At 37.2% G+C, this 14,784-nt stretch overlaps 1 protein-coding gene across 2 annotated transcripts in view; it reads right to left on the bottom strand.

Moving 5' to 3' along the window:
• Nucleotides 1-14,784, bottom strand: part of LOC117325193 (muscle, skeletal receptor tyrosine protein kinase-like) — a 76,344-nt gene that overhangs the window by 42,862 nt on the left and 18,698 nt on the right. For both annotated transcript variants that reach the window (XM_033881217.1, XM_033881218.1), the window contains exon 2: nt 2,512-2,811. In XM_033881217.1, coding sequence (XP_033737108.1) covers nt 2,512-2,811 — 300 coding nt within the window. The remainder of the gene's footprint in view (nt 1-2,511; nt 2,812-14,784) is intronic.

The raw sequence follows: 14,784 nt of genomic DNA, 5'->3' as shown, positions 1-14,784 counted from the left end.
TGTATATTTTATCTCCCCTTGTATGTTACATGTATAACCCCCGAGTATTATCTCCCCTTGTATATAGTATCTCCCCTTGTATGTTACATGTATAACCTCCGAGTATTATCTCCCTTGTATATATTATCTCCCCTTGTATGTTACATGTATAACCCCCGAGTATTATCTCCCTTGTATATATTATCTCCCCTTGTATGTTACATATATAACCCCTGAGTATTATCTCCCCTTGTATGTTACATGTATAACCCCGAGTATTATCTCCCCTTGTATATGACCTATAATTACAATTTGCCTGCCTCATAACATCTTGATACCCCTAATCATAATAAGAAGTGATTCTTCTAGTCGATAATATAATGTATACCATCAGTACTGTGTACTAGTACGGTAACAATATAGGTTATAATGTCATTGTTAGTTGTACAGGAGGTACACACAAACCAGGATATGACAACGACATATCCCATCAATGTCACTTAACACATCTTTTAAGTTTACATGTTTTTGGATTGTTTTTTCATTTTTACAAGAAAGAGCTGTATTGATGTAATCATTATATAGTTTATAATAGATACCAATTTTATGTATGAATGACAACAACCCAGAAAAGGACATTTATTTCTCTCTGCTGGTGATATTTTATGAATCATGCCATGAAAAAATGCATTTCAGTGTCCTGTGATAGTGTATTTACATCATCTTGTACAAATTCCATCTAGAGTAGTCATATCTTTGTGTGTATATCGGAACTGAACAATATCATCAGTTTTTGCGATTTCCCAAGACTGTCAACTAGAAGTGCTGCACATAGGGTCTGTCATGCCTTATATATGTTTGCTCATAAACAAATTTATCCATAAATGGATATACCCCACTAATTTGTTTAACACCAGCCGGACTGATGGAGAGATTAGCTAGTAAAATGACTCCATCATCACATGGAGAGATGTTAGAAAATGTAAACATTAAATATCCATAAAACTCAACGAGAAACGAAGTGCAAACTACTCCAACAAATGTTGACACAATGTACCCCGAGAGTCCCTTCCCTGTTAAAATCCCCACCTGCAAAGATCAAACTGAGAAATACATTAGACATTCAAACACAAAGTGCAGGATATATTAGGTAGGAAACAATGGTGGATCATATCAGTGGTTCACGTAAACACCAGTTAGTGGACATATGTCGTATGTCGTTCATCATCATATAAACATCACTTCCATCTCTCTCATTGAGACAACACTTGTGCATTGAACTTGATGTAACTATCATTTTTATTCTTCCATAGATAATTTACACCTCCAAAATAAATGAATGACGTCATTTGCCAATTAAGATTCTGAATTCTATTGAGACGAAAATCCAATATTAAGTGGTTTTGTGGTGGAATATGCCCACACATAGTGGCAGGTTGGACATTTAATACTGAGGCATTGTCAGATCACTCAAATTCCATTGCCTATTGCATACCTATATACAGTGACTTTTGTCTGTTTTCTGTGATCCATTCTGTATGAGATAATCATAAAGGCCGTGATGAATGATGTAGGACTGCGGTATTAATAGCAGGCATTATCTCCCCAGAATCTGTGACGATCATGATGATATCTTTAACGTCACAAGGATATTAGTTTTGTTCATCAGTCTTAAGCTATTAAAATCTGAATGTAAATCATTGCAGGTTGATTGTCTAATTAAAATCTAACTTTTATAAAATCATACCCCACGTCGTGTAATACTACAATACCTTTTTAATATTCATGTTTGTTATATTAAATTCTAAATTTAAATATTACACATGGTATTCCTTTATAAAGCTTTCATCTATTTATCTAATATAATATAAGTCAACCTGAGATTTCAACTGATATGACTCTCTTGCACTCAGAAAAAACAAGATGCTCTTTGGTCCTGCAACACTCTCCTATTAGAAACACTCAGAGTTGGTCACTCACAAATTTATCTGATTAGTGTCATTGATCACATATTTAATCACTACACCTCATATCATCTATATTGGTCAGAACCATCCATACCTTTAGAGTACAGTTTATGAATTAAGCTAATTTTACACCCATGCTCTTGGCCTATTATTTAAAATATTCATTTGAAGATTTCAATACAATTGTCCCCTAGCTGTGACCTTGAAAATAGTCCATACCTAAGTAAACTTTCATTTCAGAATGCTATTGACCCAAAATCATGACTCTATGCTGCTTATTTATTTGGAAGTATTTATTTGAAGATTCAACACCTGTGACCCATGCATGTCCCCTTGAAAATGGGTCAAGGTCATTCATCTGAACAAACTTGACAGTCTTTAATCTCGACATGCTATTTCCCAAACATCATGACTCCAGGCCATCTTTGTTATTTAGATGTCATTCTAAAAAAGTTAATGTTAGATAGAACTAATGAAGATGAGTTAAAAACTGGTCAGAATGTCCAAGATATAAAACACCAACACCACTGATCATGAGTGAGTTAAATAATGACAAGTAACTTACCATCCACCTGGAGGTAGGCCTTCCCGGACAGTGTGTACAGTCCAGTAGTATCACTGACATTACAGTAATAAGACCCAGTATCCTCTACATGGGTGTCAATAAAGATCAGGCGGCCATTTCTCTTAATCTTGTAGTTGATGTTGATGTTGTTGCTGTTGTTTTTGGGATGAGGACGCATGCGTTTGCCATTGTGATACCATACTGTCTTGATTTCACCAAAACCCTGTGCATCGCAGTGCAATGTAGCACGATGGCGTTCTTCTACTGTGATGTTGCTAGGGTGACGGGTGATGTCCAATGCTGAAAAACAAAGAAAACAGAATAGTAGAAACTTTATATTAACCTGGAACATTCAAACTTTTCAATTACATATAGTAAATTGAAACAATAATGCATGTAATACATACACCTTTGCTTGATGTCAAGGGGACAGGAATGCAATGAAGTTATAATAAATAACAGGGATTGGAACAGGAAGTTGATTATAAATGACATGACAGGTTCTGCTTAAATGAAACAGTTGTTCCCTCCACATATTGTATTACTTGCATATAGATATAATGTATGTATAAGAGGAGAGATAGATATCAACTTTGCCCCACCACATATTGTATCATATTTTTATATGACATGGAGAGTGGATATTCTATCTCAGACTGATAGTAGTCATTATAGTTGGCCCCTGCGGGTCTCCCTCCACAGATATCTAGCCTCAGACACACTAATGGTAGCCCCTGTGGGTCTCCCCCCCCCCCCCCTCCACAGATATCCAGCCTCAGACAGACTGATGGTATCCAGTAGTGGGCCCCTGTGGGTCCCCCCCCCCCCCCCCCCCACCCCCCCAGATATCTAGCCTCAGACAGGCTGATGGTAGCCAGTAGTGGGGCCCCTGTGGGTCTCCCCCCACAGATATCTAGCCTCAGACACACTAATGGTAGCCAGTAGTGGGGCCCCTGTGGGTCTCCTCCCACAGATATCCAGCCTCAGACAGACTAACCGTAGCCAGTAGTGGGCCCCTGTGGGTCTCCCCCCCCCCCCACAGATATTCAGCCTCAGACAGACTGATGGTAGCCAGTAGTGGGCCCCTGTGTCAACAAACCCCAATGTTTTAGCTCTAGGTGACAACACTATTGCCCCATTTCATACTTCTCTGTTGTCACCTAGGGTCATTTCACATCAATACTGGCCTGGTTCTGTCAATGACTGATACCATATAAATACATTACATTATAGGTCTATAGCAACTTAACCTGGTACACCATTCTATAATACATAGCCCCCTGATCGCTGCCCTGAACTAATCCTATCCCTAACCCAGAAATCAGTTACAGATCTAGAGACCTCTAACCTTAGAGATCCCTGTCCTGTGTACATGTCCTCCTGCCCTTTCCCTAGTCTCCTAAGACCACTAACCTTAGCGATCTCTATCCTGCCCTCTCCCTTTACTCCTAAGACCACTAACCTTAGTGATCTCTATCCTGCCCTCTCCCTTGACTCCTAAGACCACTAACCTTAGTGATCTCTATCCTGCCCTCTCCCTTGACTCCTAAGACCACTAACCTTAGTGATCTCTATCCTGCCCTCTCCCTTGACTCCTAAGACCACTAACCTTAGTGATCTCTATCCTGCCCTCTCCCTTGACTCCTAAGACCACTAACCTTAGTGATCTCTATCCTGCCCTCTCCCTTGACTCCTAAGACCACTAACCTTAGCGATCTCTATCCTGCCCTCTCCCTTGACTCCTAAGACCACTAACCTTAGTGATCTCTATCCTGCCCTCTCCCTTGACTCCTAAGACCACTAACCTTAGTGATCTCTATCCTGCCCTCTCCCTTGACTCCTAAGACCACTAACCTTAGTGATCTCTATCCTGCCCTCTCCCTTGACTCCTAAGACCACTAACCTTAGTGATCTCTATCCTGCCCTCTCCCTTTACTCCTAAGACCACTAACCTTAGCGATCTCTATCCTGCCCTCTCCCTTTACTCCTAAGACCACTAACCTTAGCGATCTCTATCCTGCCCTCTCCCTTTACCCCTAAGACCACTAACCTTAGTGATCTCTATCCTGCCCTCTCCCTTTACTCCTAAGACCACTAACCTTAGCGATCTCTATCCTGCCCTCTCCCTTTACCCCTAAGACCACTAACCTTAGTGATCTCTATCCTGCCCTCTCCCTTGACTCCTAAGACCACTAACCTTAGCTCTCTCTGTCCTGCCCCCTCCCTCGTCTCCTAATACCACTAACCTTAGAGATCTCTGTCCTGCCCCCTCCCTCGTCTCCTAATACCACTATAACCTTAGAGATCTCTGTCCTGCCCCCTCCTTCGTCTCCTGATACCACTATAACCTTAGAGATCTCTGTCCTGCCCCCTCCCTCGTCTCCTAAGACCACTAACCTTAGAGATCTCTGTCCTGCCCCCTCCCTCGTCTCCTAAGACCACTAACCTTAGAGATCTCTGTCCTGTCCCCTCCCTCGTCTCCTAATACCACTATAACCTTAGAGATCTCTGTCCTGCCCCCTCCCTCGTCTCCTAATACCACTAACCTTAGAGATCTGTCCTGCCCACTCCCTCGTCTCCTAAGATAACCTTAGTGATCTCTGTCCTGCCCCCTCCCTCGTCTCCTAATACCACTATAACCTTAGTGATCTCTATCCTGCCCCCTCCCTCGTCTCCTAAGACCACTAACCTTAGAGATATCTGTCCTGCCCCCTTCTCCCGTCTCCTAATACCACTAACCTTAGAGATCTCTGTCCTGCCCCCTCCCTCGTCTCCTAAGATAACCTTAGAGATCTCTGTTCTGCCCCCTCCCTCGTCTCCTAATACCTCTAACCTTAGAGATCTGTCCTGCCCCCTCCCTCGTCTCCTAAGATAACCTTAGTGATCTCTGTCCTGCCCCCTCCCTCGTCTCCTAAGATAACCTTAGAGATCTGTCCTGCCCCCTTCTCCCGTCTCCTAAGATCATTTTACCTAACTGATGCCTCAGTCATACTTATAAAATGCAAAGATTGATTTTCCAAAGTGTTACCAAAGTCTGATGCAAAAATGATATATCTTTTTACAAAAGCAAAAAGTAGAACCATTCAAAAATAACATTTAAGGTAGTATGTGAGTGCATTGAACCAGTGAAGACATCCACCAAACAACAACCATCAGAATGTGAAATGTACATACTTCTATCATAAATGTCTATGCAATAAATAGAAGCTTCCACAATAATTTCATAGCTTGTAATCAAAGGGAAACTCTAAAAGTATGATGATGATTATCACAAGTTCTGAAATGTTATGGTCGATAAACTGGTAAATATTCAGACCATATTAATCACTAACTGATTCAAAGTAACACTTTACAGGTATAAAGCTACACCTTCCCTCGTTTATATTACACAACATCACCCTTTAATGAAAAATAATGCTATATTGGTGAGCACTCTGTGAGCACTTTGTTCATGTACATGACTTTTGAAGATGACTTTTCTTTTAAATTGGAGTTAATGTGAAACGATATCTAAACTGGCCATGACAAATACAGGATGATAGCAGTCAGATACTACAGAACATAAAGAGACAACTAAGGCTGTACCTGTTTTTATCCTACTGAAATATACAACACAACAAATGTGTACCTTAAGTTCTAATGATCAATGCACCTGTATTAGTATAAAAGTAACCTGTATCACACCTGATAGATATAAACAGGTAACAGTTTTAACCGTGATATCACACCTGATAAATATAAACAGGTAAACATTTTACCAGTAATACACATCTGATGATATCACACCTGATAAATATTAACAGGTAAACATTTTACCAGTAATACACGTCTGATGATCAGTAAGCTCTATTGTTTTCTGTGTAGTTCATTTGTTCAGTTTCAAGTGTTGTGTATATTAATTGACATCTGGTTTATTCAACAGATCTGTTAACAGCAGTAACTAATCAAAATGAGGGAGAACTTTAAACTGTAGTTCTATGACATTTTATTGGACTAGTTAAGAAGGTTGTTACAGGTATATATTGGAACAGGGCTGGATGATGACCCTCTAATCATAAAGACAGCATCCATCTATAGCTTGGTGATTTTAATCCTAATGTAGCCACATATCATGCTTCCTGTTGAAGTAGTCTGTCAAAAGGTGGCCGAGTGGTTAAGGTGTCCCGACACTTTAACACTAGCCCTCCACCTCTGGGTTGCGAGTTCGAAACCTACGTGGGGCAGTTGCCAGGTACTGACCGTAGGCCGGTGGGCTTTTTCTCCGGGTACTCCGGTTTTCCTCCACCTCCAAAACCTGGCACGTCCTTAAATGACCCTGGCTGTTAATAGGACGTTAAACAAAAACAAACCAAACAAACCAAACTGTCAAAAGGAAAACTGAGTTGTTAATAGTGTTTTGGGGGATGATACTGATGAAGGTGTGCAGTTGGAATGTCAGGTGTCCTGGGTGACTTCTAGGTAGCTCAATTGGTTAAGGGGGTCTGTCTAAGAGTTTGGAGGTCACAGGCTGGAATACTAACATAGCCTGCTACATTTGTTATACATGTTACATCTGTTAAATTACAAAACAAAACAAATACCCTGACCATAGCAAGAAAGGCATCAGTATTGCATCCTTTAATATACTTTCACAGTTATGAGAATAGATACATGTGATTTTCATTCTAGAGAATATACATGTGATTTTCATTCTAGAGAATATACATGTGATTTTCATTCTAGAGAATAGAGACATGTGATTTTCATTCTAGAGAATAGAGACATGTGATTTTCATTCTAGAGAATAGAGACATGTGATTTTCATTCTAGAGAATAGAGACATGTGATTTTCATTCTAGAGAATATACATGTGATTTTCATTCTAGAGAATATACATGTGATTTTCATTCTAGAGAATAGAGACATGTGATTTTCATTCTAGAGAATATACATGTGATTTTCATTCTAGAGAATAGATACATGTGATTTTCATTCTAGAGAATATACATGTGATTTTCATTCTAGAGAATAGATACATGTGATTTTCATTCTAGAGAATATACATGTGATTTTCATTCTAGAGAATATACATGTGATTTTCATTCTAGAGATACATGTGATTTTCATTCTAGAGATACATGTGATTTTCATTCTAGAGAATAGATACATGTGATTTTCATTCTAGAGAATATACATGTGATTTTCATTCTAGAGAATATACATGTGATTTTCATTCTAGAGAATAGAGACATGTGATTTTCATTCTAGAGAATACATGTGATTTTCATTCTAGAGAATAGATACATGTGATTTTCATTCTAGAGAATATACATGTGATTTTCATTCTAGAGAATATACATGTGATTTTCATTCTAGAGAATAGATACATGTGATTTTCATTCTAGAGAATAGAGACATGTGATTTTCATTCTAGAGAATAGAGACATGTGATTTTCATTCTAGAGAATAGAGACATGTGATTTTCATTCTAGAGAATAGAGACATGTGATTTTCATTCTAGAGATACATGTGATTTTCATTCTAGAGAATAGATACATGTGATTTTCATTCCAGAGAATATACATGTGATTTTCATTCTAGAGAATAGATACATGTGATTTTCATTCTAGAGAATAGAGACATGTGATTTTCATTCTAGAGAATATACATGTGATTTTCATTCTAGAGATACATGTGATTTTCATTCTAGAGAATATAAAGATACATGTGATTTTCATTCCAGAGAATATACATGTGATTTTCATTCTAGAGAATATACATGTGATTTTCATTCTAGAGAATAGAGACATGTGATTTTCATTCTAGAGATACATGTGAGTTTCATGCTTCAGACACCAACTTTCTCTAATTGTCTGTACATCACACAGGAAGCTTATTAGCCTATAAAAATGTATATCTATTTCATTGTCAATAAAGAAATGTAGTCATAAAGACAAACTACTAATGTGTGTATGTTGATGGATCATGCTTTCAATGTCAATGACCGATATCTTTGTAAACCGACCTGTCTGGATAGCATGGGATCTAGTTTTAAACTGTTACCCTCAACACACAAAAATTCCTATACTATGTTTCACTTGTCACCAGCCCACCGACAAAGACCGAGACAAGGATTTATACTGAAACACTTTTACAACAGTAAAACAGATGCAATCTTCAGTGTCACATAATGAAACCGATGGATTCCTTATATGGGACCCATTGATTGATCTCTCAGTTCTTAGCTTATTGGATTCGGAACAAAAACTTGTTTCATTCTGTTTAAGATCGATTACAAATTTAAAACAGAACATGTAAAACTATTCACAGATAAAACGGAGATTTGCATGTTGAACAATAATGTTATTGTATGTCGTATAGAGTAGGATTACATAATTACACATAATGTACAACTGTGCTGCAGCATGTGCAGTTAAATTTAACGATTTATATACACAAAGAGAATTATTATAACAAAACCTGCTTGCCAAGCAAAATTTGAGATATGATGATGTTTTATAACTGGAAGGTCAGTAAATCTGAAAAATAATTTTATTGTTTTTACATCAGTCTATAGTAGATAGATAAAACAGCTGATATATTTACTTAGTGACAAAATTGATGGATTGGTCTTCTGTGACACAGACAAGACACTCAATCAGACATATGATACATAGCAAACAGAATATAGGTACGTAGGTCATACTCAGGTAAACACAGGTAGACAATCCGATGATTGAATTATCTTTTACCTGTGTAATTTACCGTGTTTTACTAGATATTCTCACACTTGTACGATCACAGAGAAATTTATAACTGTGTGATATGGAGCTGTCATAACTGCTCAACATTTACACTTGTAGAGACATATAAGGAAACAACTTGTCTATTCACTGTCAACAGGATGTGGTAATACTCGTTAAACAACTTAACACTAGCATATATAACTTAATGTCACTCCATAAAGTCTCCCCTCAAACAGGTACACAAGTTATTTTCTTTTCTCTTAAAATCTGCCACCATGAAAATTAAACTCATCATAAAACACACATATGCGTATATACATTTTATCTCATACATTTTTATTACAGCAGGACTCTTACCAACTGTTTTAATAAAGTTTCTATAACACCCCAACCTTTATTACAGTTTTTTGAAAAATGACGATGACAACTTGTGAGTATACGTATCAACTGAACACTTCCTGAGTGCTAGTACTAATCATTTCTAAGATTACTACAAATCATTTCTAAGATTAATACAAATCATTTCTTAGATTTAATCCCATTTCCTGGAGTGTTCATACATACTAATCATGTAATTCTAAGATTACCAAAATTTTCTAGGAATGTTCATACATACAGATCATTTCTAAGAATAGTATTTACTCCATATGACTTGTATATCTTCATCAGACAATAAATGGCCAAAAAAGTACAGGTACAATATGAATCTTGAACCTAGGAAAACATCACATTAATGACACAAGTTCCTTTCCTCAGCAGCAACATTCCTTTCCTACAGTTGTTTTAATAGTATAAATGGTTCAGACAGGTTATACTTTATACAATAAGTGATTGAAGAGTAGTAAAAACCAAATGATTATAGACTTTGGTGGTTAAATATAAAATATTGGGTAGGTAGTGGGCTAGCTGTCAACTTTGGCACCAACTTCCCAGTATTTAGTATTAACATATTTCATACCATAAACTGGAATAAAAGTAGGTACTTTAAAAGTGGAACTTATTCAGTTCATAGAAAATTATTCATTAAAAGAAATGAAGATAAAAAAATGTACGTTCATCAAATGATTTCCCATTCCTTTGAAATGTATAACATGAGAAAGTGCTTTATGTCTATATCTATAACCTTGTACATGGTGTGGTGGTCTACACACAGGTGTGGTGGTCTACACACGGTTACATGATTCACTAGGCCTTTAATATGGTCAGTCCCTTCTAGCATGGATCTAAAGCTGTCCTAAAAGATACCGACTGAAAGGGGAAAATCGTGAAAGGCTGTGATAGTGGAAAAGGTGTATAGAGTGAGGAATAGAGCCCTGGTGACAGAGACCACCACAGAGTACCAACCCAACTCTCAATGTTGACATTTTGGATGGTTTTTTTCTTGTAAATAAATAAATAACTAATAAAAAAAGTACCAAAATATAAAACTGAAAAACTCAATTTCATTTTATAGTCTAACTTGAGTGCATCATACACTTATGTTTATTGTAAAGAACTTTTGCTTTAAATCATTTTGTTCTTTTTTCTTTTCTTTTTTTTTACAGTATCTAAATCACACTGATTTAATTTTTTGGAAGCCATCTGGCTGTGATGATATATGATTGCCACAAAAGAGAGAAATATGTCCTTATTCCAAAACTGACACGAAACATACAAGTACATATACCAACATTGGCAAGAAAAACATGTCTTATGATAGCCACAAACAGTGATTATATAATTAGTACATGGCCTGGTATGTATATATAGTCACTGACTGTCACGGAAAGTACGTATTTATTGTTGATTTAAATCGGTGTAAAATATAAAACAGCTGATACTACCAAATTCATTAACAGCATATATGTATCTATTGCTACATAATGAAGTAGATGATTGTGAGGATAGTATAAAGTAATTATCTCCTAATATGTTTGTGGGCTCTTGACAGTGTTAGTGTCCCCCACTCCCGACCACATTCCCAACCTCACTTTCACTTGGTCCGACCCATTATTCCCTGGTATTGTGTGTTTCTGTAACAATCGCTGGCCTCCACCAGATACAGGAATCTTCATAGTGTCACCTTGTGCAGTGACAAAAAGTTCAAAAGACAACAACAATGGTGAAAATATTTGTCGCAGCTGGTTTAACGTGGGGGTAGTGAGACAGGTTATTGGGTATAAACTCATGCCAGGACACAAGATTGGAAACCTTAAATCATCATTTCTAACTGATAAATAATACATGTTCTCTATTACAACCTTTCCACCTTAAAATTCAACTTCATGACTACTGAGAATGTGTAAATGTTTATATCATCAACTAATTTAGGCGCTGCATTTCCGACAATAGAATCAGATTGAAGCTGACTAAACCTGAGTATGTGTCTCCAGTCTGTGGCCTAAGGACAACTTGTGTTTGTAAATGGACCCTGATCAGCTATTGGATCACTTTATTGAACTGTTGAAGTATTGTTAAAGCACCAAATAGCATACCACGGATTCCTAGTCCATTGTTTCTCTGGTTGTCTCCCTTACTTAGGCGATCACCCGTACTGAGCTGCATTGTTTCAGTGGCACCTGATTACAACTACGAGTGTGTAATTACGCCAAAACACACACAGCCCCAATTATATTTCTAAATCTGGATAAGAACCAATGGAATTTTATTATGTCAACTACTGGAGAGATTCCAAGCTTTTTGACAGATGTGTTTATTACTACAGTTCTTTCTGTGTACACAGAAGAACATACATAAATCAAAAAAGGCCATTGTATGTACTTCTATATATATTACCCAATAACTAACAAATATCCTACTCTAATCTGGCATGGTTCTCCGTATTGGAAAGTGTATCGATCGCCCGTCACAATCAACATTCTATGTACATGTGGTCTACATGAGTAAGTAGCTATATAATGGGAAATCTTTAAAGCACAATTTCATTTGTGTAAAATTTCTATGCAATCTTACAGACTGTCAGGTAAATGTTTTAAATCAGTCCCAACAATGAGCGCCATTATTTCATATGTTTTATTTTCGAGTGAGTATAAGATAAAGTGTTGATGAAGTTTTACACTAACGGCCTTACTGTACTCATTATTCTGTATAACGCCACCACTTGAACTTTTTCAATTTATAAATCACTTTAAAAAGACTTTGTTCCTACAAATTTGCTATGGTCTGAACCAGTTCCGTTTTATATTTACTGTATATTAAATTTGTTTGTATATTTCCTTGACAACCAATTTCACCTGGCTGATGTTGCTGGGTAACCGGGCTGGAAATGGTACTTTACGAACTGACGGACCCTTTTATGTCGGTGAGAAATTGCTACATATATCAGAATTTCCCTACATGTAGTAACATGTACATAAAGGATCTGTCTAGCCCTATTCTTTGTACCTATATGACATCAAACACTGTTGCACCAGTACACTACAGAACACCTTTCTTTGATTCAGTACACCAGCATGCTGCATTTCTCTATGTAACTATACACACGTTTAATTGTAAAATAAAATTAAGATTAAAAGATCTTTCGATACATTAAAACTCCACATAAATTCCTTTAAGCTAGGACAAAATTGTTAATCAATTATTACTTTGATGGCTGCAATAGTTTACATATCACTGAAATTTCATGGCATTTCAAAATGACATTTCATGAGAGCCCTTATGTTTAATTGAGAATTAAAGTAAAATCTTAAGTTGTTTTTTACCTGTACTCTTTTCTTCTTTGCCCTACTCAGCAATTATCATTTTAATTAAAATTGCCCTATTAAGAATTTTTTATTAGTCGATTCCATACTTCAAACACAAATTGAAGGCTATAAATGTCAAAATCAAAGTTTTCTTACAATGTTTGTATGGTGTTCAAAAGGACACAAAAGGTAAGACGATACATCAAGACATTAATAAAGTATGATTTAATTCTTTACTTTTTTAACGAGGATTGTATACAGCCCGGAGGCTACTAGATGTTTTCCTCCATATATACAAAAACAATACAATATATACAATGACAAAATATGACAATATTACAATGACAAAATATGACAAGATATGACACTCATTCACACACTTCCACACAATTACAAAGAAAAGGGAAGAGAGAAGATAGGTAGATTGAAATGGAGACATCAGCCCGACATTAATGGTTTCAGATAACACATATGTGGGTTATCATGGCTGATAAGCTCGACAAATCTCCAAATATTTAGATATATTGCACTGGTCAGTCAGTGTAGAATCCCATGAACAGATGCTGAGAAGCTGTCTACAGAGATGGACCTTTAACAAACAATTTATATTATAAGATGGAGAAGACTGACATTGATGATACCTTGTGGTCAGTTATACTAACATTTAGGTTTATAAGGTCCAGCTAAAGGCGGTGGAATGTTAATCTCACTTTATAGGCTGGACATGTTAATGGAGTGATGACCAGAGATGTAGGTGTGATAATTCATGTGTCGGGATATCAAAGGACTGACCACCAGGAGGCGCTGTCAGTGCCTTCCGCAGTCTGTCAGTCCATGACTGGCTACAGCTGCTGAGAATAAGGCGATAGGGCTGAGATCTGTCTGTGATTGGCTACAGCTGCTAAGAATAAGGAGATGGGGCTGAGATCAGTGTCTGTGATTGGCTACAGATGCTGGGAGTGAAAAGAGAGGCTGAAATCTTGTCAGTATCTCGCTTATAGAGACTAGGAAATCATGTCAGGATGATCTGCTAGTGATGAGCTGGAACACCAAAACATGATAGATTTTTGTTTATGTACAGAGGAGAACACCAAAACATGACAGATTTTTGTTTATGTACAGAGGAAAACCTATCATTTCTCAGTTTGTTACATCTACTTGCTGGTTTGTTTGTGTACTCTACCTAATCCTAAATTTAAAACAGATTAACCCTATGTATAACACCACAAATTCACACTGACTACATTACCCAGCTTGTTTTGTCTTAATTACAGCAAGTCAGGCACAAAATCACCTTCATCATGCATCATAAATCAGATAATTAAATCACATATGGTATCTGGTCCTCATCATACGGCCACACAGCAGGATTGACTTTACAATTGATAATAAAACTGAGTTATCAAAACCTCCTTAGAGAACCAGACATCACAACACTGAAAGTGTATACCACAAGTCTTCTCTATAATTTATTTAGAGTTATTATACACTGGAATCCCCTTATAGAGCCATATCTGTCCCTAAATCCTCTGTATCCTTCCAGCATCCCAACCTGGCCATAAACATATCATTTTCAATGGAAAAGCATTACTGGGTCTTAAAGGGGGAAAATCTTGGTTAAGGAACTTTCCATAAATTCTGGAGGATATTAAGTTAAGGAGTACTGGGGGCAGCACCCCTGACCCCTATCTAGGTAGACTGGAGCAATCAGAGAAGCTATACCTCATCATTTATATCTATAAGGCTAGGGTTAACACATCACTGGATACCCTCACCTGTTTGCACTATGCTATGCTACACTTACAGTCCTCGTTTCAATAGAGACTATTTGATTGGCTCCCCCACATTTTCCAATCGGAATTACG

Source organism: Pecten maximus, chromosome 4, assembly GCF_902652985.1.
Source record: "Pecten maximus chromosome 4, xPecMax1.1, whole genome shotgun sequence".
Lineage (NCBI taxonomy): Eukaryota > Metazoa > Mollusca > Bivalvia > Pectinida > Pectinidae > Pecten > Pecten maximus.
Note: the sequence above shows the minus strand (reverse complement) of the source record. Positions and strands in the feature narration are given on the sequence as shown.